General features: G+C 41.0%; 1 protein-coding gene across 1 annotated transcript; it reads right to left on the bottom strand.

Moving 5' to 3' along the window:
* Positions 1-15,975: 15,975 nt before the first annotated feature.
* LOC110608862 (carboxymethylenebutenolidase homolog) lies at positions 15,976-21,224 on the bottom strand. The gene is made up of 4 exons (XM_021748149.2): positions 21,140-21,224; positions 19,139-19,413; positions 17,181-17,464; positions 15,976-16,824 (listed from the first exon to the last, which is right to left on the bottom strand). The coding sequence occupies exons 1-4, from the start codon at positions 21,222-21,224 to the stop codon at positions 16,296-16,298; spliced, it is 1,173 nt and encodes a 390-aa protein (XP_021603841.1). The 3' UTR covers positions 15,976-16,295.
* Between the last annotated feature and the right edge of the window lie 1,086 nt (positions 21,225-22,310).

The raw sequence follows: 22,310 nt of genomic DNA, 5'->3' as shown, positions 1-22,310 counted from the left end.
CAGAATTGAAAGAGTTGAAGGAGCAGTTACAGGAGTTGGTAGACAAGGGCTTCATTCGATCGAGTACCTCACCCTGGGGTGCTCTAGTTTTGTTTGTGAGAAAGAAGGATGGATCCCTTAGGCTTTGTATCGACTACAGGCAGTTGAACAAAGCCACTACCAAGAACAAGTACCCTTTGCCAAGGATCGACGATCTATTCGACCAGCTAGCAGGAGCGGGTTGTTTCTCCAAAATAGATCTGAGATCTAGGTACCACCAGCTGAGGATCAGAGATGAGGATGTGCCAAAGACGGCTTTCAGGACCAGATATGGGCATTTTGAGTTCCTTGTAATGCCGTTCGGGCTAACCAACGCCCCTGCAGCATTCATGGATCTCATGAATAGAGTGTTTAGCCAGTACCTGGATCACTTCGTTATTGTCTTCATAGATGATATCTTAGTGTATTCTAGGAATGCAGAGGAGCATGCCCATCATCTGAGGTTGGTTCTACAGACCTTGAGGGAACATGGCTTGTATGCCAAGTTCTCTAAGTGTGAGTTCTGGCTGAGGAGCATTTCGTTCTTGGGGCATGTAGTGTTAGAGAATGGGATAGAGGTGGACCCCAAGAAGACAGAAACTGTGGCTAACTGGCCTAGACCCACTTCAGTGACGGAGATCAGGAGTTTCTTGGGTTTGGCAGGTTACTACAGGAGGTTCGTTCAGGACTTCTCGAAAATAGCAGCTCCTCTGACCAGGCTAACCAGGAAGAATCAGAAGTTTCTGTGGACCGACCAATGCGAAGAGAGTTTTGAAGAGCTTAAGAAGAGGTTGACTTCAGCGCCAGTTTTAGCTCTGCCATCTAGTGATGAGGACTTTACAGTCTTTTGTGATGCGTCCCGTGTGGGACTGGGTTGTGTACTGATGCAAAATGAGAGGGTGATTGCTTATGCTTCGAGGCAGCTAAAGAAGCATGAGTTGAATTACCCCACACATGACCTTGAGATGGCAGCAGTAATCTTTGCACTCAAGATGTGGAGGCATTACCTCTATGGGGTAAAATGTGAGATCTTCACAGATCATAAAAGCCTGCAGTACATCCTGAGTCAAAGAGATTTGAACTTGAGACAGAGGAGATGGGTGGAGCTGCTGAGTGACTATGACTGCAAGATTCAGTATCATCCGGGTAAGGCGAATGTCGTGGCAGACGCCCTAAGCCGGAAGTCACTAGGCAGTCTATCCCACATCACGGCAGAGAGGAGACCAGTGGTGAAGGAGTTTTACAAGCTCATTGATGAAGGTCTACAGTTGGAGTTGTCTGGTACAGGTGCCTTGGTTGCTCAGATGAAAGTGACACCCGTGTTTCTGGAGCAAGTGGCTCGGAAACAGCATGAGGACCCAGAATTAGTGAAGATTGCCAGGACTGTTCAGTCAGGCAAGGACAGTGAGTTCAGATTCGACAATAAGGGGATCCTCCGCTATGGGAGTCGATTGTGTGTACCAGATGACATAGGGCTAAAAGGAGACATTATGAGAGAGGCTCATAATGCAAGATACAACATTCACCCCGGGGCCACCAAGCTGTATCAGGATCTGAAAAAGGTTTATTGGTGGCCAGCTATGAAGAGAGAAGTGGCACAGTTTGTGTCAGCCTGCGAAGTGTGTCAGAGGGTGAAGCTGGAACATCAGAAGCCGGCTGGAATGCTTAACCCGCTACCTATTCCAGAGTAGAAATGGGAGAATATAGCCATGGACTTCGTAGTGGGGTTACCGGCGATGTCCAACAGATTGGACTCCATATGGGTGATTGTGGACAGACTCACCAAATCTGCTCACTTCATCCCTGTCAGGAGTGGCTATTCTGTGGACAAACTGGCGCAGGTGTATGTTGAAGAGATAGTCAGACTGCATGGGGTTCCTGTTTCTATAGTGTCAGATAGAGGACCCCAGTTCACCTCCAGGTTTTGGCGGAGTCTGCAAGATGCCATGGGTACCAGGTTGGATTTTAGCACTGCCTTCTATCCACAGACAGACGGACAGTCAGAGAGGACCATCCAGACCGTAGAAGATATGCTAAGAATGTGTGTGCTGGACTTTGGCGGATCTTGGAGGCAGCATCTACCTTTGGTGGAGTTTGCCTACAATAACAGCCATCATGCTAGCATCGGGATGGCTCCATATGAAGCTTTATATGGAAGGAAGTGCATGTAATACCCGGCTAGACTCCGGTATCGGAAATTCCTACCGTCCGGTGGAATCTCGGATGTCGGAAACCTCTAGAAGGGGAAAACCATGTTTTATGAAATGTTTTTACGGTATTTTATGTTTTAAGTAAAAAGGAAAATGAGTTTTGAATGAAAAAGGCCTAAGGAGGCTTTACCAGGTTCGGCCGCCGAAAGTTAAGTTCGGCCGCCGAACATGGATAGGTTTTGGGAGCGCCTTTGGCCCCCGAAAGCCTTGTTTGAAAGACTTAAGGTTCGGCCGCCGAACCTCATGTTCGGCCGCCGAACATGCATGAGATATGGGGGCACGTTAGGCCGCCGAAAGGTGGCAGAACCAGCCCTATAAAAGGCCCCGTGACCGAAACAGGCGAGGTTTCCTCTCCCATTTCGGCCGACGGTGAGCTCTAGCCCTCCTTTGGTCATTTTAAGTGTTTTCCCGCAAATCTTTCAGATTTTAACAAGTTACATCTTGTTTTTGAAGAGTTTTGAAGTTAGAGTAAGATTGGAAGCTTGGAGACCAAAGAGCGGATTTCTCCCTACCTCCAAGCTAGGATCGTTTTTCCTCTCGATCTTCAAGAGGTAAGCTTAGATCCAACCTCTCTTGCATGTTTTAAGAAAGTTTTAAGTAGATCTATGGGGTAGAAATGCATGAGTAGGCTTGTTGAAGTTTCTGTTATGTTTATGGGTTCAATGTGCATGTTCTTGAGCAATGTGGCTTGCTTGTGTGTTGTAGTTGGGGTTTAAGTTAGTTTGAGACCCTTAGGAGCTTGTATGCTTGAGTATGCATGTTGTAGAATAGGTCTTTGCATGATTGGTTGTGTAGGGGGTTGGAATGGGCAAGAAGAACCAAGTTTCTGCCCTTTGGCAGAAACCAGGTTCGGCAGCCGAAGGGACTTTCGGCCGCCGAACCAGCTTGGGAGGCAGCTTTAGGCTGCCGAAGCCTGCCCCCGAAAGTTGGAGTTTCGGCTCTGTCCGAGACTTTCGGCCGCCGAAGGTGCCGCCGAACATGCATGAGTTTCGTCTCTGTCTGGGAGTTTCGGCCGCCGAAGGTGCCGCCGAACCTGCCTGACTTTCGGATCTGTCTGGACTTTCGGCCGCCGAAGGTGCCGCCGAAAGTGCCCTGTCCAGACTTTTCTTGCATGTTTTACGTGATGTTTTCAGGATGTTTTAGGGGGTTTTTGGGGAGTATAGTAGAGTTATGTTTATGTATGTTTGGTCCCTCACTGGAGTCCACCTGTGTAGGATCGGACCCGAGGAACCAAGGTATTTAGCAGTGTCAACCATTTCAGAATCGGTGCAGAGCTAGTCTCAGGTGAGTGGGACTAAAACTAATGTTTTAAACTAAGAAATTAAATGTTTTTAGAGCATGATCCATGCATCATAAATGCCATGATATATGTATTAGGTTGTTTTGCATTAGAACTCACGAATATGATGCATTGCATAATATGTTGTTGATGTGGATGGATGTTGGATGATCCTTAGCCCTCAGTATGAGATGAGATAATATGATATGATATGATATGCCATGGTATGATATGAGACAGAAAGACCAGGTCGCCCCTGGTACTATGTTATGTAAGCGAACACTAGGTGAGGCCTAATCGCCCCTGGTGTAGTTGGACTTGTTATTATATGAGTTATGTAAGCGAATACTAGGTGTGGCCTCATCGCCCCTGGTATAGTTGGAAGTACTACAGTATGCAGAGGGCTATAGGTGACAAATTCATCCTTGATGTGATATGTTTGTGATGTGTTGCATTTCATGAAAGCATGAATAAGAAGAAGTTACCAAATAAGATACCTAAAAATGGAGGAACTATGATAATAATAAAATGAACAATAAGATACCTAAAAATGGAGGAATTAAAGCAAATATTTTTAGTTTCTGCTCACTGGGCTTTCGAGCTCACCCCTCTCCCCTAATCCCAGTCTTGCAGGTGCAGAGTAGATAGAGATAGTCAGGAGATCAGCAGGTTACGTCCATGGTCATGATTATGTAATAGAATAGTTGTGGACATGATGTAATGTAAGGTTCTGTATTGATGTAACAAGAGTTGTATTGTTAAATGATATTATGTTATATGATCAGAGTTATAGTATTGTGCTTGGCCCGAGTTGGTTAATCCCTTTGTACATGAGTTTTATTTTATGTGTTTCATGTGATGGACCGAGTTTGACAAAGGGGTATGCTGACCCTAGGGGTTCTATGAGTTCAGTCATAGTGCATACACAGGTCAAACGGGTTAAAGAAGAAGTTTACAGTTTTATGCTTTAAAGTTTATGCTTATGTTTGATCATGTATGGGATTATACCAGCTATACAGGATGTATGTTAGGCTTGCTACGGGTCCCGGCGGCCTTAAGCCGATCTGGATCCTAGCGCCGGTAGCGGTCTGGATTTCCGGGTCGTTACAGAGTGGTATCAGAGCCCTAGGTTCACATGGTCGGACCTATAGTGTGTCGGGCTCATAGAGGTTATAGTAGGGCAAGCACAATAGGAAGATCATGTCCACTAGGATAGGATATGGAGTCCTGTCTTGTATGATGATGTGGAATGCCATGATGATGAGCATGTGCATTAATGCTATGATATGTATGTGATGCAGGTTCATGTGTTTTCACATGAACCGTATGATGCTTATGTTTATGTACTATGTTATGCTTTCAGAAGTGAAGATGAGAGGAACTCGTCGATCTGCGAGATTGACTGGAGCTCCGCCAGAGAATGAGGGCATGGATGCCCATTCCCCTGCTCTGCAGAGGGCAAGATCTTGTAGGACGATCAAAGGAAGTACATCAAGGGACCCCAGAAGGTCTTTTGATGCAGGTCGGAGGAGATCAGTTCATGAAGGTATGCCAGCGGATGTGATGGAAACAGAGGAGGATAACCAGAGAAGAGATAGTAGTTTGGGCATGAGTATGTCAGTAGAGGATATGGGGGAGTCCCTAGGAGGCACTCAGGCCTCGGGTTTGGTTCCACCGCAGTATCCACCCTACCCGCAAGGGCCAGGGTATCCGATGGGAGGTACGTCGGATTTCTTCAGCTATAACCCATATCCCACCTTTATGCCCTATCCTCCCTTTCACCCACCGTACCCACAGTACCCCATGTTTCCATCCTCACCCTTTTTCCCAGGTCCAGCAAACCCTAACCCAGGGAATGCTGCACCTCCTCCTCCACCAGCAGAACCAATTGTCCCTGATGTCCAGATACCCAAACCTGGTTCATCAGTTGGGGGTAGAGTAAAGATGACAGATTACCTAAAGTTGGATGCCCCCAAGTTTGAATCAGGTGATGACCCTTTTGAGTACCTCAGAACGGTAAAGATGATAACAGATGAGTTGGGAGCGAATGACAGTAGAGCCATTCAGATGGCAGGGTTCACATTGAAATGCAAGAAGGCAAGGGAATGGTTCAAAAACTATGTGGACCCAAGGTTGGAGAGCTTATCCTGGGAGCAGTTTGCCAATGAGTTTGCAGGATGGGCTTTTCCAGATAGTTCCAGAGAACTGAAGATGATTGAGTTTGAGCTGCTAAGGCAGACGGAAGAGATGAGTATAGATAAGTTTACAGACAGGTTCCTGGAGCTATTGCCGTTTGCAGAACAAGGTCTTGACACGGACCTGAAGAAGTCTAGGAGATATGTTATGAAGCTTCACTCCAGGTATTCCTCGTTGGTTCAATCAGCAGAAAGGGAGAGCTTCCATGCTATAGTGGATATGGCACGGAGAATGGAGGCTAGTGCCATTGTCCAGGGGACAGTTAAACAGTATGTGGCACAGTCTTCGGATTCCAAAATCCCAGGGGCAAGTGATGTTGATCTCTCCCCTTTGAACGAGGCTGTCACAAAAAGCAAGAAGGGAGGCAGAGGCCTCAGAAGATCGAAGAAGAGCAAGTTTTGGGAACAGATAAAGTCTGGTCTGGGTTTAGGTGATGGTTCGAGCTCTGGTTCAGGTAACTCCAGATGTACACGGTGCGGTAGGCAGCACAAGGGAGTCTGTTTGATTGGGACAACAGCATGCTTCAGGTGCGGACAGGAGGGGCACATGGCACGTGAGTGTCCCACCGCGACCTTGGTGGCACGGTCCCAGCAGACAATGTCGGGCAGTGTAGCTCACCCAGTAGCTCCATCCATGTTTCAGGGCAGTGGTAGAGGCGGAGACAGGGGGACAGCCCCTTCTTCAGCAGGTTCCCGTGGGGAAGGTCCATCAGCTCCAGCGCGGATCTTCGCCATGACTCAGCAGGAGGCTAACACATCGAACCCGATGGGATCAGGTAATCTCACTCTGGTATGTTCTGATGTGTCTGTTTTATGAACCCTGATGTTTCTCTTTTCTTTGTTTACTTGTGAGCCCTTGTGAGGTTGGGTTGATAGCTTATGGGTTAGAGTATCCCCTTGGGGTCAGTGCACCCAAGTGTGATCCATCTGTGGCAGAGTCAGTCTGCCGGTATAGTTCAGAGTATATGTGGTGAGTAGATGCCTTCCAGCTGGCCTAGTGGTTCTAGATTTGACTGTTTGATGTCATTCTAGGGTTGGATTGGTTCTTCTACTAGTGGTACTACCTAGTCTGCAGAGACAAGGTAGTCAGGTTCAGAGGTTAGGGTGGATCAGAGGTAGTCCTTTGAGGGGACAGAATAGGGATACCTAGAGGTTCAGTATCAACCCTATAGGCTCGTAGGTTGTTCAGGAAAAGTTGTCAGGGGTTCTAGCTCTTCAGAGAAAGTTTAGCAGTCAGGTCAGGGAGCCCGCCTCAGTGCCCATTGTTAGAGAGTTTAGATGTTTCCCCAGACGAGTTCCCAGGACTACCACCTGTCAGGGAGATAGAGCTTAAAATAGAAGTAATTCATGAAATTGGACCAATCTCTATCCCTCTCTACAGGATGGTATCAATAGAGTTAAAGGAGTTATAAGGATCAGTTGTAAGAATTGGTAGTTGAGGGTTTCCATCTGACTGAGCACTTCGCCTTGGGGTGTTCCAGTGTTGTTATGAGAATGAAAGATGAATCCCTAGGACTTTGTATCGACTACAAGTCGTTGAACGAAGTCACTACCCCGATCAGGTAGTTGTTACCATGGATCGACGATCTAGTTGAAATCAGCTAGCAGGAGCTAGTTGCCCTTCCAAGATAGATCTGAAGTCCAGGTACCATCAGTTAAGATCAAGGAAGAAGATGTACAGAGAGCAGTGTTTAGAACCAGATATGGGCACTATGGGTTCCTAGGAATGTCGTTCGGGTGAATGCACACCCCTACAACATTCATGGATCTCATAAGCAGAGTTTTAGTTGGTTTCTGGATCACTCCGTTATTGTCTTCATTGACGGTACCTCGGTGAGTTCCAAAAATGCAGAGGGGTACGCCCATCATCTGAAATCAGGATTGCAGATCCTGAGAGAACATAGCTTGGATGCTCAGTTCTCCAAATGTGAGTTCCGGTCAAGGAGCATACTTTTCTTGGGTCATATGTGTCGGAGAAAAGAAAAGTGAAGTAGACCTGAGAAAGTTGAAGTTGTAACCGACTAGCCCAGGCCCATTGTAGTGACAAAGATCAAGAGCTTTTGGGTTGGGCAGGTTACCTAATGGAGGTTCATCTAGAACTTCTCTAGAGTTGCCGCTCCTATGGCCAGACGGATCAAGAAGAACTAGAAGGTGTGTGGTCTACTCAGAGTGAAGAGGGTTTTGGAAGAGCCAAAGGAAATGTAGATGTCAGCACCAGTGGTGGCTCTGTCCGCCAGTGATGAAGATTTCACAGTGTTCCGTGATGCGTCCCGTGGGGGACTAGGTTGTGTGTTAATGTAAAATGGTAGAATGATTGCTTATGCTTCTAAGTAGCGGAAGAAGCATGAGTTGAATCATCTTACGCACGACCTAGAGATGGCGATGGTAATACTTGCACTCAAGATGTGGAGGCAATACCTGTATAAGGTATGTGGATAGATCCTTACAGATCGAAAGAACTTGCAGTACATCTTGAGTCAAGGGAGAAGAACATTAGGTATAGGAGATGGTAAAAACTGCGTGGTATTCGCGACTTCAAGGTTCGGTATATTCGGCTGAGGCAGAAATTTCGATAGATGCCCTCAACCGGAAACCACTTGGCAGCTTACCCCATCCCTTAGTACAGTAAGAAGGAAGCCACTAGTCAGAAGATGAGAAGAAACGGAACTGCTGAGAGTCAGCAGGAGAGTATGGAGTCGTCCGCAAGAGACATGTAAATTTCAGAAGAGAAGAAGAGTTTTTGTTAGAATGCGCAGTGGAAGCGTGTTGAGGTTCTCGAGGAAGATGAGGTTACTGGAGATGTCTCCTAAAGAGAGGGTGACTCGTTATGGGCAGAAAAGTGAATTAGCTCTAAGATACATTAGACCCTTTGAAATCCTGCAAAGGATTTGGGAATGTATCCCACGAGTTAGATTTACCTACTTCAATGGAAGAAATCCATCCGTTTTTCCATGTTTCCACGGTATATGAGTTTGTGTCGGGTCAGAGTGAGGTTCTTGAAGGAACCAGAGGTGGAGATCGCAGAGGATCTCCCCTATGTTGAGCAGCTAGTACAGACCGCAGACACGCACGTTAGAAAGTGTGGAAACAAGGAAATCCCGATGGTGAAAGTCCCTTAGAATCACCTTAAGATGAAAAGTGCATCAGGGAGACCGAGAGTTCGTACTCCAGTGACACCGTGTTTCTTTTTAAATTCGAACTTATGTGTTGTTATGATTGTATGTTATGTCTCATGTTATGCATGTCCTAGCTGAGGAACATTCGGGGACGAATGTTCTTAAGGGGGGGAGAATGTAATACCCGGCTAGACTCCGGTATCGGAAATTCCTACCGTCCGGTGGAATCTCGGATGTCGGAAACCTCTAGAAGGGGAAAACCATGTTTTATGAAATGTTTTTACGGTATTTTATGTTTTAAGTAAAAAGGAAAATGAGTTTTGAATGAAAAAGGCCTAAGGAGGCTTTACCAGGTTCGGCCGCCGAAAGTTAAGTTCGGCCGCCGAACATGGATAGGTTTTGGGAGCGCCTTTGGCCCCCGAAAGCCTTGTTTGAAAGACTTAAGGTTCGGCCGCCGAACCTCATGTTCGGCCGCCGAACATGCATGAGATATGGGGGCACGTTAGGCCGCCGAAAGGTGGCAGAACCAGCCCTATAAAAGGCCCCGTGACCGAAACAGGCGAGGTTTCCTCTCCCATTTCGGCCGACGGTGAGCTCTAGCCCTCCTTTGGTCATTTTAAGTGTTTTCCCGCAAATCTTTCAGATTTTAACAAGTTACATCTTGTTTTTGAAGAGTTTTGAAGTTAGAGTAAGATTGGAAGCTTGGAGACCAAAGAGCGGATTTCTCCCTACCTCCAAGCTAGGATCATTTTTCCTCTCGATCTTCAAGAGGTAAGCTTAGATCCAACCTCTCTTGCATGTTTTAAGAAAGTTTTAAGTAGATCTATGGGGTAGAAATGCATGAGTAGGCTTGTTGAAGTTTCTGTTATGTTTATGGGTTCAATGTGCATGTTCTTGAGCAATGTGGCTTGCTTGTGTGTTGTAGTTGGGGTTTAAGTTAGTTTGAGACCCTTAGGAGCTTGTATGCTTGAGTATGCATGTTGTAGAATAGGTCTTTGCATGATTGGTTGTGTAGGGGGTTGGAATGGGCAAGAAGAACCAAGTTTCTGCCCTTTGGCAGAAACCAGGTTCGGCAGCCGAAGGGACTTTCGGCCGCCGAACCAGCTTGGGAGGCAGCTTTAGGCTGCCGAAGCCTGCCCCCGAAAGTTGGAGTTTCGGCTCTGTCCGAGACTTTCGGCCGCCGAAGGTGCCGCCGAACATGCATGAGTTTCGTCTCTGTCTGGGAGTTTCGGCCGCCGAAGGTGCCGCCGAACCTGCCTGACTTTCGGATCTGTCTGGACTTTCGGCCGCCGAAGGTGCCGCCGAAAGTGCCCTGTCCAGACTTTTCTTGCATGTTTTACGTGATGTTTTCAGGATGTTTTAGGGGGTTTTTGGGGAGTATAGTAGAGTTATGTTTATGTATGTTTGGTCCCTCACTGGAGTCCACCTAATTGGATCGGACCCGAGGAACCAAGGTATTTAGCAGTGTCAACCATTTCAGAATCGGTGCAGAGCTAGTCTCAGGTGAGTGGGACTAAAACTAATGTTTTAAACTAAGAAATTAAATGTTTTTAGAGCATGATCCATGCATCATAAATGCCATGATATATGTATTAGGTTGTTTTGCATTAGAACTCACGAATATGATGCATTGCATAATATGTTGTTGATGTGGATGGATGTTGGATGATCCTTAGCCCTCAGTATGAGATGAGATAATATGATATGATATGATATGCCATGGTATGATATGAGACAGAAAGACCAGGTCGCCCCTGGTACTATGTTATGTAAGCGAACACTAGGTGAGGCCTAATCGCCCCTGGTGTAGTTGGACTTGTTATTATATGAGTTATGTAAGCGAATACTAGGTGTGGCCTCATCGCCCCTGGTATAGTTGGAAGTACTACAGTATGCAGAGGGCTATAGGTGACAAATTCATCCTTGATGTGATATGTTTGTGATGTGTTGCATTTCATGAAAGCATGAATAAGAAGAAGTTACCAAATAAGATACCTAAAAATGGAGGAACTATGATAATAATAAAATGAACAATAAGATACCTAAAAATGGAGGAATTAAAGCAAATATTTTTAGTTTCTGCTCACTGGGCTTTCGAGCTCACCCCTCTCCCCTAATCCCAGTCTTGCAGGTGCAGAGTAGATAGAGATAGTCAGGAGATCAGCAGGTTACGTCCATGGTCATGATTATGTAATAGAATAGTTGTGGACATGATGTAATGTAAGGTTCTGTATTGATGTAACAAGAGTTGTATTGTTAAATGATATTATGTTATATGATCAGAGTTATAGTATTGTGCTTGGCCCGAGTTGGTTAATCCCTTTGTACATGAGTTTTATTTTATGTGTTTCATGTGATGGACCGAGTTTGACAAAGGGGTATGCTGACCCTAGGGGTTCTATGAGTTCAGTCATAGTGCATACACAGGTCAAACGGGTTAAAGAAGAAGTTTACAGTTTTATGCTTTAAAGTTTATGCTTATGTTTGATCATGTATGGGATTATACCAGCTATACAGGATGTATGTTAGGCTTGCTACGGGTCCCGGCGGCCTTAAGCCGATCTGGATCCTAGCGCCGGTAGCGGTCCGGATTTCCGGGTCGTTACAGTGCAGGTCACCTGTTTGCTGGGAAGAAGTTGGAGAAAAGGCCTTGGCAGGGCCTGAGCTAGTAGAGATCACCAGCAGGGTGGTACCCTTAATCAGAGAAAGAATCAAGACTGCTGCAAGCAGACAGAAGAGTTATGCAGACATCCGCAGAAGGCAAGTAGAGTTCCAGGAGGGGGATCTGGTATTGCTCAAGGTGTCTCCAATGAAAGGAGTGGTTCGGTTCGGGAAGAAGGGTAAGCTGGCTCCGCGGTACATCGGGCCCTTTGAAGTCCTGCAAAGGATTGGGAATGTATCGTACAAGCTGGATTTACCTGCTCCAATGGAGAGAATCCATCCGGTTTTCCATGTTTCTATGTTGAGAAAGTTCGTGTCAGATCCGGGCAAGGTTCTTAGTGAGCCTGATGTGGAGATCCAAGAGGATCTCACCTATGTGGAGCAGCCAGTACGGATCCTAGACACCCAGATCAGAAAGCTAAGAAACAAGGAAATTCCGATGGTGAAAGTCCTATGGAACCACCACAATATGGAAGAATGCACCTGGGAGACACGGGAGTCCATGCTCCAGCAGTACCCTTATCTTTTCTAAGGTTGGTTTCTTATATGTTTCATGTGTTTTATGTGTATGATATGTTGTATGCTTTGCATGTGCTAGTTGAGGAACATTCGGGGACGAATGTTCTTAAGGGGGGGAGAATGTAATACCCGGCTAGACTCCGGTATCGGAATTCCTACCGTCCGGTGGAATCTCGGATGTCGGAAGCCTCTAGTAGGGTAAAACCATGTTTTTATAAAATGTTTTAATGTGTTTTATGTTTTAAGCATGAAAGAAAATGAGTTTTTGCATGAAAATAGCTTTGGAGGAAAACTCAGGTTCGGCCGCCGAACCTCAAGTTCGGCCGCCGAACATGCATGCATTGCGGGTGTGCTTTAGGCCCCCGAAAGCATAAGTGAGGGAAGTCCAGGTTCGGCCGCCGAACATGGCATGCATGCGGAGGCACATTCGGCCCCCGAACGTGGTCTGGCCAGCCACTATAAAAGGGTCCCTTAGCCGAAAACGGGCGAGCTTTTTCCCCATTTTCTGCCAAGGTGAGTCTTCGCCGCCCCTCACCCATCTTTGGCGTCTTTCCTCTAGATCTTTCAAGGTTTTCATTTGTTTTAACTTTATTTTGAAGATTTGAGCATTTGAGCAAAGTTTTGGAGCTTGGAGGTTCAAGAACCCAATCTCTCCCAACTTCGAGTTTAGGTCGTCTCTCTCTCGATCTTCAAGAGGTAAGAGCCGCTCTTAAGCTCATTGCATGTTTTAAGTAAGTTTTAAGTAGATCTATGGGTTAGAATGCATGTTTAGGTTATGGTTATGCTTTTGGAGTTTATGGGTATAAATGTATGTTCATGAACAATGTGAGTTTCTTGATGTGTTGTAGATGGGGTTTATGTTGGTTTGAGGCCCCTAGGAACATGTATGCTTATTTTTGTGTGTTGTAGAATAGGTTTGATGCATGTTTGATAAGTTTGGAGGCGAAATGTGCAAAGGGAGCCAAGTTTCTGCCCTTTGGCAGAAACCAGGTTCGGCAGCCGAAGGATTTTCGGCCGCCGAACGTGGCTGGGGAGGCAGCCTTTCGGCTGCCGAAGCTTGCCCCCGAAAGGAGACTTTCATCTCTGTCTGGCAGTTTCGGTCGCCGAAGGTGCCGCTGAACCTGCCTGACTTTCGGCTCTGGAGGGACTTTCGGCCGCCGAACCTGCCGCCGAAAGTGCCCTGTCCAAGCCTTCCTTGCATGTTTTTGTATGGTTGTTTCATGATGTTTTAGGGGGTTTTTGGGGAGTAGTTTATAGTTATGTTCAGGTGTGTTTGGTCCCTCATTTGAGTCCACCTGTGTAGGTTCGGACCCGAGGAACCGAGGACCCCAGCAGTGAGTTCAGCTGCTTCGGTGTTGTCAGAGTCAGCCAGAGGTGAGTGGAACTAAACTTAATCTTTTAAATTTAATGTTTTATCATGTTTCATGCATCATGATTATGCAATAGGATGATTGCATTAGTTTCCACGAATATGCCGCATTGCATCGATTGTTGTTGATGTGGGTGAATATTGGATGACCCAATTAGTCCATGACAGAAAGACCAGGACCCCATTCTATGGCCTGGCACTATGTAAGGAAAGACCAGGACCCCATTCTACGGCCTGGCACGGTTATGGAACTCGAAGACCAGGAGCCCAGAGGAGGCCCTGGGGCAAATGGTAAGTAATGTATGTTATGACAGGAAGACCAGGACCCCATGCTACGGCCTGGCACAGAGTTAGCTTGGACTAGTTGGTGACAAGTTCACCCAACCCTTATGTGAATTGTCTGTGTTATGATGCATTTCATTGGAGTATAGTGTTAATATGTTTTATAGTTCTGCTCACTGGTCTTTTAGCTCACCCCTCTCCTTTTTACCCCCAAGCTTGCAGGTACAGGATAGAAGAGGAGGTCGGTTAGAGTAAAGCTTGTTGGTGTAATAGTTAGAATATGGACATGACAAATCGTAGTATGATGTAATGTAATAGTACAGTATAGTTATGTAATGATGTTTATGGATTATTAGAGGTGTGCTTGACCATAGAATGTTGTTATCCCTTTTAATACATGATCTTAGAGATTTTATGATGTTTATGTAAACCAACTCGACATATGTTATGTCACCCATTTGGGGGCACTGATGAGATCCCACTGAGGGATCAATGTTATGATTATGTTATAGTGCATGCACAGGTTGAGTTGGCATATGAATGGAAAGAAAAGTTTTAATTTTTATGTATATTGTTGATCATGTATGGGATTATACAGGTTTACAGGTTAAGATGTTAGGCTTGCTATGGGTCCCGGCGGCCTTAAGTCGACCCGGATCCTAGCGCCGGTAGCAGTCCGATTTTCGGGTCGTTACAGAGCTGTTGGGAAATTCAGAGATTTACTGCAACCCAAACACGCAGCGGAAAAATTAAAATATCTAATTTCCTTCCTAGGATCTGTGTGTTTCGTTTAATTCGTAAGGAAGGATAAGCTACTAACCTGTTAGAAACGATGAGAAGATACAATCCTGGACTCAAGGTGCTGCTTTTTCAATGAACACTCGCTATGGTATCCACACGAATGTCTCTTATCCTTCTAGAGTGCTAGCTCTCTCTGATGGATATGCTATGTGTTTCAATTTGCAGCTTCAAAACGAATTCTCAAAAAAAAAAAAACGACTCCCCCACAATTTGCAGCAGGAGTTATATACGTTTTAAGTCTTTCAGTTTTTCCACACTTCTTTTCGCAAAAGAGTTGTGTGCATAATCCACTATCACAATCTCACAGATACTCTAATATCTTACGTGATAGTTTATTTTAATAAGGAAAACCGAAGAATCTTTTATCTGTAACAGTTACAGATAGACTGCAGATCTTTTAAATATTATTATCTCATAATAATATTTAATATTAATAATAATATCTTTATTATTATTAATTATACTAATGGGCTTTAAGCCCATTAATATAACACATTAACAACGTTTTTTGTGTGTGATCCAATAGGCTCATATTAATTGGCAATAGGCCCAGTCTTACAAGGCCCATAAATCATAAGCGGTCTCTAGTAATACATTATGACTACCCAATTAATATGATGATCGATAGTCCGATAAAGCCTATTAAATAGAACATGTATTAATCCCTTTGTCACACGATATCTTCTGGGCCCCTCGATAAGTGAGACTGAGAAATGCATGGTCATGCTTAAATGATGAGGTGGAATCACCTAAAATACTAACGAATCACAATATCCGAGAGTTTGGTCGTGATTATAATAGTCAGTTCAAAACTATTAAATAATTTAAATTAATTATTTTAATTCAAGTGAAAAATAAATTCAAATAGTTATTTAGATCAATTTAGTTGATTTTTTACTCTGGTTTTTGCTTTGACACATGAGTGATGAAAGATTACAATGTTGAGCAATCTTGGACTAAGGTGTGGTCCATTCAAATAGGTACGAGGACTCGCTCTACATCTTGTCTTGGTGATTTAACGTTTTGTGGCAGCGGTAGCTACAGAAGGCAAAGAAGTTTGGTGGTGTATTCGTGAGAAAACAAGCATTCGGAGGCTCAATATTTCTAATATTAGCTCACGGGATCAAATTGTTACTTGCGTTCCAAGCCTTATTTCTCCCAAGGATCTTATGAAGAGATTGCTTGGTCGGCACAGCCAAAAATGCTCTCTTTTGATTTTTAATTTTATTTCCTTGCAATGTGGACAATAGCAGCTTTAGACCTGCTCCTCTTGCTGTTCATCCACATCTGTTTGCATTTAAATATGTTGTCTTAGAGAAGAGTTTGAGCCAAGCCAAATGCATATACGCTCTTCCTGGATCAATTACTATTATTATTATTACAATCATTATTAGGATAATTGATGATAATAGGAGAAAAACTTATCGAAACCCATGGATCCGTGTAAAACCCTATGCATTTACACTACGGATTCATGTAGACCCAATCTAAGTAAGTTTTACGGATTCATGTAGATCCAATCTAAGTAAGTTTTTCCCAATATTATTACGAAGAGTTATTTACTTGCTCTCGCTCATATATATAGATGTGCATGCTGGACTTTACAGTTAGTACAACATTGGAGTTTGGATTACTACAATTTGAACAAAGTATATGACTTCCTCTAGTTTTTTTTTTTTTTTTTTTCATTCAAGCAAGAATTCTGCAGAACTCCACACACAAAATATCTAAATCATTAGACCTTTGATGTTCCATCATGCTCTCCCTAAAAATTTTAGCCTATTCATCAGCAGCAGAAGCAGCAAATTGACAAGCATGACGAATTCGCAGGGGCTTGACCTGTGATCATTCTTTTAAGACCAAACCATCGTGTAGCCAATTTCTCATGAGTACAAAAGCTTCCTCTGCATCTCTATCTTCTTCAGGCGAGTTGGGACGATGGGCAAAGCCATGACCTCTCCCTTCAAAAACAACTACCCTTGACCCGTGACCAATCATCTTCTCGATATCTTTCAAAACATTGACTGAGCAAAGTGGATCGTTGTCGCCTGAAATGAACAATACCGGAACCTTTACATTGGAAGCTACTGATGGATCCATCCTTGTACCATAAAAGGAGACTCCGATGCCAAAACGAGCTCCTTGGTCTCTAGATAGCACCTCAATCAATCGGCCTCCTCCAAAGCAAAACCCAATTACACCCAGCTTCTTTGAGATTCCCACAGCTAAAAATTCATCAGCCATCCATTTTGCTGCTGTGGCGATGTCCATTGCAATCCTCTGGGGTTCTTGTTTTGCTAACCACTGTTCAAACGTAGTCATTGGCTGGTCTTTTGCCCATGGGTCTCCACGAAATAAGTCCGGGACTAGAACACTGCAGTTTAATTTAATGGACACAAGAAGTTATGCAGGGTTTGAGTGGGCACAATAAATTGGACCAAATTATAATCAAGGAAATTAATTCCTATAATAAAATTAACCTGCTGAAAACTTAGTGTTAGTAAATATAAGTGCCAATGACGCCTGTATGTAGCGTGTATGTGACCAATTAAGCTTCTTCTTGAGAAGGAATCTTTCAAACAAATGCATAATAGGAAATAGTTAACTTGGTTTTTAACACTTATCAAGTCAAGCTGCCCTAACTGACTACAGAGAATTGTCTACAAAGGAGAATAAAGCATAAGATAAGTGTTAGAACCATGGAGAAGGAAAGAAATTAAGCAAACATACTTGTAGCCATTGCATGCAACGCGATATGCAAAGTCTCTTGTAGCTGAATCTTCAAACCCAAAAACATCAGACAAAAGCAGTATGCCAGTTCCATTATTATTTTTCACTGCCTTGAAGAGATGAGCACGGAAGGAATCAATGCCCTCACCTATTGACAATTCCACTCCATTAACCAACTCACATGCCTCATCATTTATGTCATCTTCGACTTTCAACAGGTTACATGAAACTCGGCTAGCAACATTATCTATAGATGATCTCCAAGGATACAAACTGCATTTTCTCTGAACATGAACTGAAGCATTACAGTCAAAATTTGCAGATCAAGTAAACAAATAGTGCACTAACAACATTTTTCTAAAAGCTCAGCAAGCAAAGTCCCCCACAATATATTGTTCAGCAAGTAAAATCATCAAAACTGCTAGCCAAAGTTGCATTTTTTAAAACAACCATACCAAAAAAACAATTCCAATAACAACATTTTGTACAAAATCAATACATATGAAAACTTCTGGCAACAAAATGTTTAATTAAGCATAATCAGTAAAACTACTACTCAAACATCAATGAAGGAATTATTTTCCTAGATCTTTGCAAGAATAAAAAAAAAATTGTTCATATCACTGTTTTTCAGAATGCCTGATTTCCGAATTTAGGGTATCCAAGTAATTTCAGAGATGCATTTATGGTATAAGGAGTCAATAATAATTCATATAAGCTTCTGAATGTGACAGCAAATGGTACATTGGTCAACGTTGTTATTTCATGACTCATGAAGCTTTTAGTTTTAAGCCAAGTAATGATGCACACGCCAATGTCTGTTGGAGCCACAGCAAGTACTAATGCTTCATGCGAGCTCCAGTCAATAATGATATGAGGAATAACATGGCTGTAAAATTTCCAATTAAAATTACTCAGCAAGTGGGTTATTTAGTAGTTCCAACAACTTGATAATGTGCTAAGGACACAAGTACTAGAAAAGTGAGACAGATTTTTATAATTAGATAATCATTTAACTGCAAGAGGCCAGCCTCAGAATTAATCTCAAAGTGGTGAGGGCACCTTGCACTAGCAGTGCTTTGAGTGCCTATCAAGATTATTTTTTCGAAATTGTATGAAAACTAAAAACCATTTATATCATTTTTTTTTCCAGAATTCTTAATTTATTCAATTTAAAACTTTTCCATTGATAGCTACAAAATATAATGACTTTGGCACATGATTTCAATAGCTGCCATAAGTCATGCATCTCTGAGTTTCTAGGGTTAAAATACAGGCTCTGGCATTCTGGATTTTTAGCTCCAACTTTCTAAGCAAAAGCAAATCTCTGACAACGAAATAACAAAATTCCATATGCAATCATGTGGGGTTCCAGCGGTCAAAGAAGGTCATCCAACTCCAAATGTTCATTCTTTCTACATGGAATTCAATTCCTGTACCTTGGTGCTAATCCTTTCTCACATACAATAAAACCTTCAAAAACATACATTAAAAGCTATGTTTGTTAGGGCATAAAATGCCTAATAGGCTGCGGCCCAGAAAATAAATTTCCCTCAAGATAACACAATGAAGCAGGATTCTTCCCTCAAAATCACTGAGAAAGGTAACAACGATGCAAGAACAGTTGATAGAAGGTAATTTGCCCTGCCAAAGCCCTCAGCTTCACTTAGAATCCGAGCTAGATCTACTGTGCTTTGAAGGATGTGCATTCAACATTCAGAAACTAAACCTATAACATAATTTTGTTTCTTCGACAAAAAAAAACATAATTTTGTTTTTCCATTTTATCTAAATCAAGAAAATTGGACCAAGAAGCACATTTAATACACTTCTCTAATTCCCAAACAAGTAAATATAAATAAGGAAGAAGAACCCTAGCCATTTGTATCACAGAAATGAGTAAGACTATAGGCATTTTAGATTACGCGATTGAATTTAAACAAGGATAATGGCCGTACAGGAGAAGGTCGCAGAGGAGAGGAAGACGTTGAAAGGAAATGAAGGCCACGGCGGAGAAATGATGTTGATTTTGTGGCGGCGGCTGTGGTGGTGGTAGCGCTAATCATAATCGAGAATGAAAAGTATGCGGTGGTGGCCAAGGCCAGCCCCATGTCAGTTCTGTTGCAGGAGCGTTCAAATGAAGCAGAAACAGAAGCAGAATGCTGAAGGCTGCAGGACCTCTTGATACCAAAATATCTTACAGTGGAATTTGGATATTCCTTTGAGATAATTCCTGAGATTTTAAGATTTTAAGAAATTAACTATTTCGATAATATTTTAAAATCAATTAAATAAACTGATTATTTAAGAAAATTAATTTTTTAGTTTTTTTATTAAATAAATCATTACTAATTTTTCTATTTTTTCAAAAAATAATTTTTAGAAGATAACATTTGATTTCATTGGTAAAATTATTCATTCATTAAATATATTGTGATTATTTTATTTTCTATTTAAAATAATTACATTCAAATAATTTTTATTTTATTTCAAAAAAAAATAATTTTTATTTTATTAATGAAATATTTATCATTAGTATTTTTTTAGTTAGTTATAATTTAATTAGTTATTTAAAAAATTTTTAAAAATACTTTATTTAAATAATATAACTTTAAAAAATTAGATTCAAGTACATCAAACCCTTGATTATTTAAAGATACAACGAGCATAGAAGAAAAAAAAGAGGAAGAAAGATCTCTTCTACTTGTGGAAGAAACAAAAGAAGATATTAAGAGTCCGATTATTTTATAGAAAATATTTTTTATATTTTTTTAATATTTAAAAAATTAATCGAAGAGAAAATTACTTTTCATACTTTGAAAATTATATTTTCCTTATTTGTTTTGATTCATTTTATATAAAAAAAAAAATTAAATGAATTTTTATAAAAATATATAAAAAATTTACACTTTTTAAAATTTAAGCTTGTTAAGTAAAAAAAATTGAATTCTTTTATTTTAAATAAAAGAATTATTAAAAAAAAGAAGTAAATTAAAATTTTGTAAAATTCTTAATTTTAAATAGAGAGATTAAGACATTTATAAATAAATTTATTAATATATTTTATTTTTTAAATTAAAAATAAATAATAAAAAATAAGTAATATTAGCAATGTATAATGAATTCATGTGTTTGTATAGTAAGATATATGAACTTTAACTTGTAACGATAATATATATGAACTTTTATTTTATTTTATTTTATTTTTAGAATATAGATTGTAGATCGGGAGTATAGAATATATGACATTTTATATTTATTTAGATACACTTACCATCAGATTAAGTTTGTGAGTGTAAGAGCTTAAATCCTTATAAAAACATACACATCACCCGCAATAAATCAGTTTTTCAATAATATGATGATATGACTTATGCGGACTAAAGTTTTAATATTTACATTCTACTAAGTTTTGATAATTATTAATTGTTTGTTTAGAGAATTTTTTTTTAATTTATAAATTTTTATTTTTAAAAGAAATAAAATCAAGTATAATTTTATAAGAATTAATTTGAATTTTTTTTAGCAAATTGATCATGCCAAAATGGATTAGAGATAAATGATAGTTTAAATTTAATGTTCAAATATAGTATCAGAAAATTGTTATAATATAATTAAATTAAAACTCATTTAGCCTTAATTGTAAAAGTAGACTTTCTAACTAGTAAAAGCAAGTTTGAGGAAGCACTCATAGAGTTAGCCTAGCAATAAGTGTAGTGAAGTGAATATGAAAAGTTTTAGGTTCAATTCCCTCTAATCTTCTTGTAACTCTAATCTTACATAAAACAAAAGTAATTGAATTTTCTACTTCTTGGTATGTTTTGGACTTTCTTGAGGTGTTTTATTTGTAATATCTTTCTCGTTTGAGATTGTTATTTTTTCCTAGCGGTATTCAACTGTGCTAACAGGTGGTTGGCAATGGGTCAACCATTTCTCTTCAGGTGGTTGGCAATGGATACTTGTGGCATCTAGTTGGTTGTCTATGGTGGTGGTCCTTATAACCTTACTTTGTGTGACTGGTTTTTTGCTTTTCAATTTTATCATTGTTTGGTTGGGATTGCTTTTTTAGATTTGTGGTTGATTTCTATCACCTTAGTTGTTCCTTTGTCTTTTTTTTAAGTTTGGATATTTGGTGATAGGGTGGCTTTGCAGTGGTTATCGGGTATCGAGTGGATGCCTAGAAACTTCTGTTCTTCGTCTTCAGCAAGGTAGTTGTTCGCTAGGTTTCGCTGGCTATGTAGGAGTCATGCCTCTTCAGATATATCTAGATGGTAGATTGGGCTATGAGTATATTAGTTGTTTTTTTATTTACTCTTTTGATCTGTATCTTGAGCTGTAGTCCATTAGCTTTTTTAATACAACTTTTTGGTTGCATTGTCTAAAAAAAAATATAATCATTTATATTATTAAATTGAAGTCGTAACTTTTTTGTGACTTTTTTAATTTCTTGATAAGGATTTTTATTTTTTTTATATCCATCTTTTAATGTTTATGTTCATGGTATTATATATAAACATATATATATATATATATATCATGACAGGACTTTACATCCTATCCCTAATAGATATGTACTTTTCCTAATCGTTCTTATCCTTTATCGTCTATGAGCCTAATAATCTAAGTTCGACCATATAAATTTAGGGCTCTAGTACTAATCTATAATGATTTGAAAGTTGAACCGCTACCAGTCACTTGAGTTCAAATCGACTTAAGGTTGCTGGAGCCCGTTGTAAGGTCACTATATATCCGGTCACATTTGATATAATCCCAACATGATTTTAAAATATACATAAAATATTATTATAACATGAACCAAACTCAGTATGTGCATACATTTATAACCATGAACATAAACCTATACTAGAGCCCTCATTAAATGCTCTAGTATAGTTATCATTACATATCACAGTTAAATTCAATTATAGCATAAAACTTAAAGTTTTTACATAGATCATTGATAAGAGGATCATAAAAGAATTTTCAGGCAAATCATAATACTAAACTATAATAATATTTCATATCCACAGCTAAACTATTACATAAAGAATTATACCTAAAGAAACTGTTGAACTCTCACGCTAACTATGATCCTGCAAACCTGGTGTTAAGGAAGAAAGATAAATAAAT

Source organism: Manihot esculenta, chromosome 2 (assembly GCF_001659605.2).
Source record: "Manihot esculenta cultivar AM560-2 chromosome 2, M.esculenta_v8, whole genome shotgun sequence".
NCBI classification, from domain to species: Eukaryota; Viridiplantae; Streptophyta; class Magnoliopsida; order Malpighiales; family Euphorbiaceae; genus Manihot; species Manihot esculenta.
This window is presented reverse-complemented; position numbering and strand designations above follow the sequence as displayed.

Bases quoted from the DNA above. Each gene is read 5' to 3' on its own strand.
- LOC110608862 (XM_021748149.2), bottom strand. From the start codon at position 21,224: ATGATAAAATTGAAAAGCAAAAAACCAGTCACACAAAGTAAGGTTATA. The intron at 19,414-21,139 runs GTATCCATTGCC...TTAAAATCTCAG, and splicing joins CAACCAACTAGATGCCACAA to GAATTATCTCAAAGGAATAT. The intron at 17,465-19,138 runs GTACGGCCATTA...GTTCATGTTCAG, and splicing joins CTCCTCTGCGACCTTCTCCT to AGAAAATGCAGTTTGTATCC.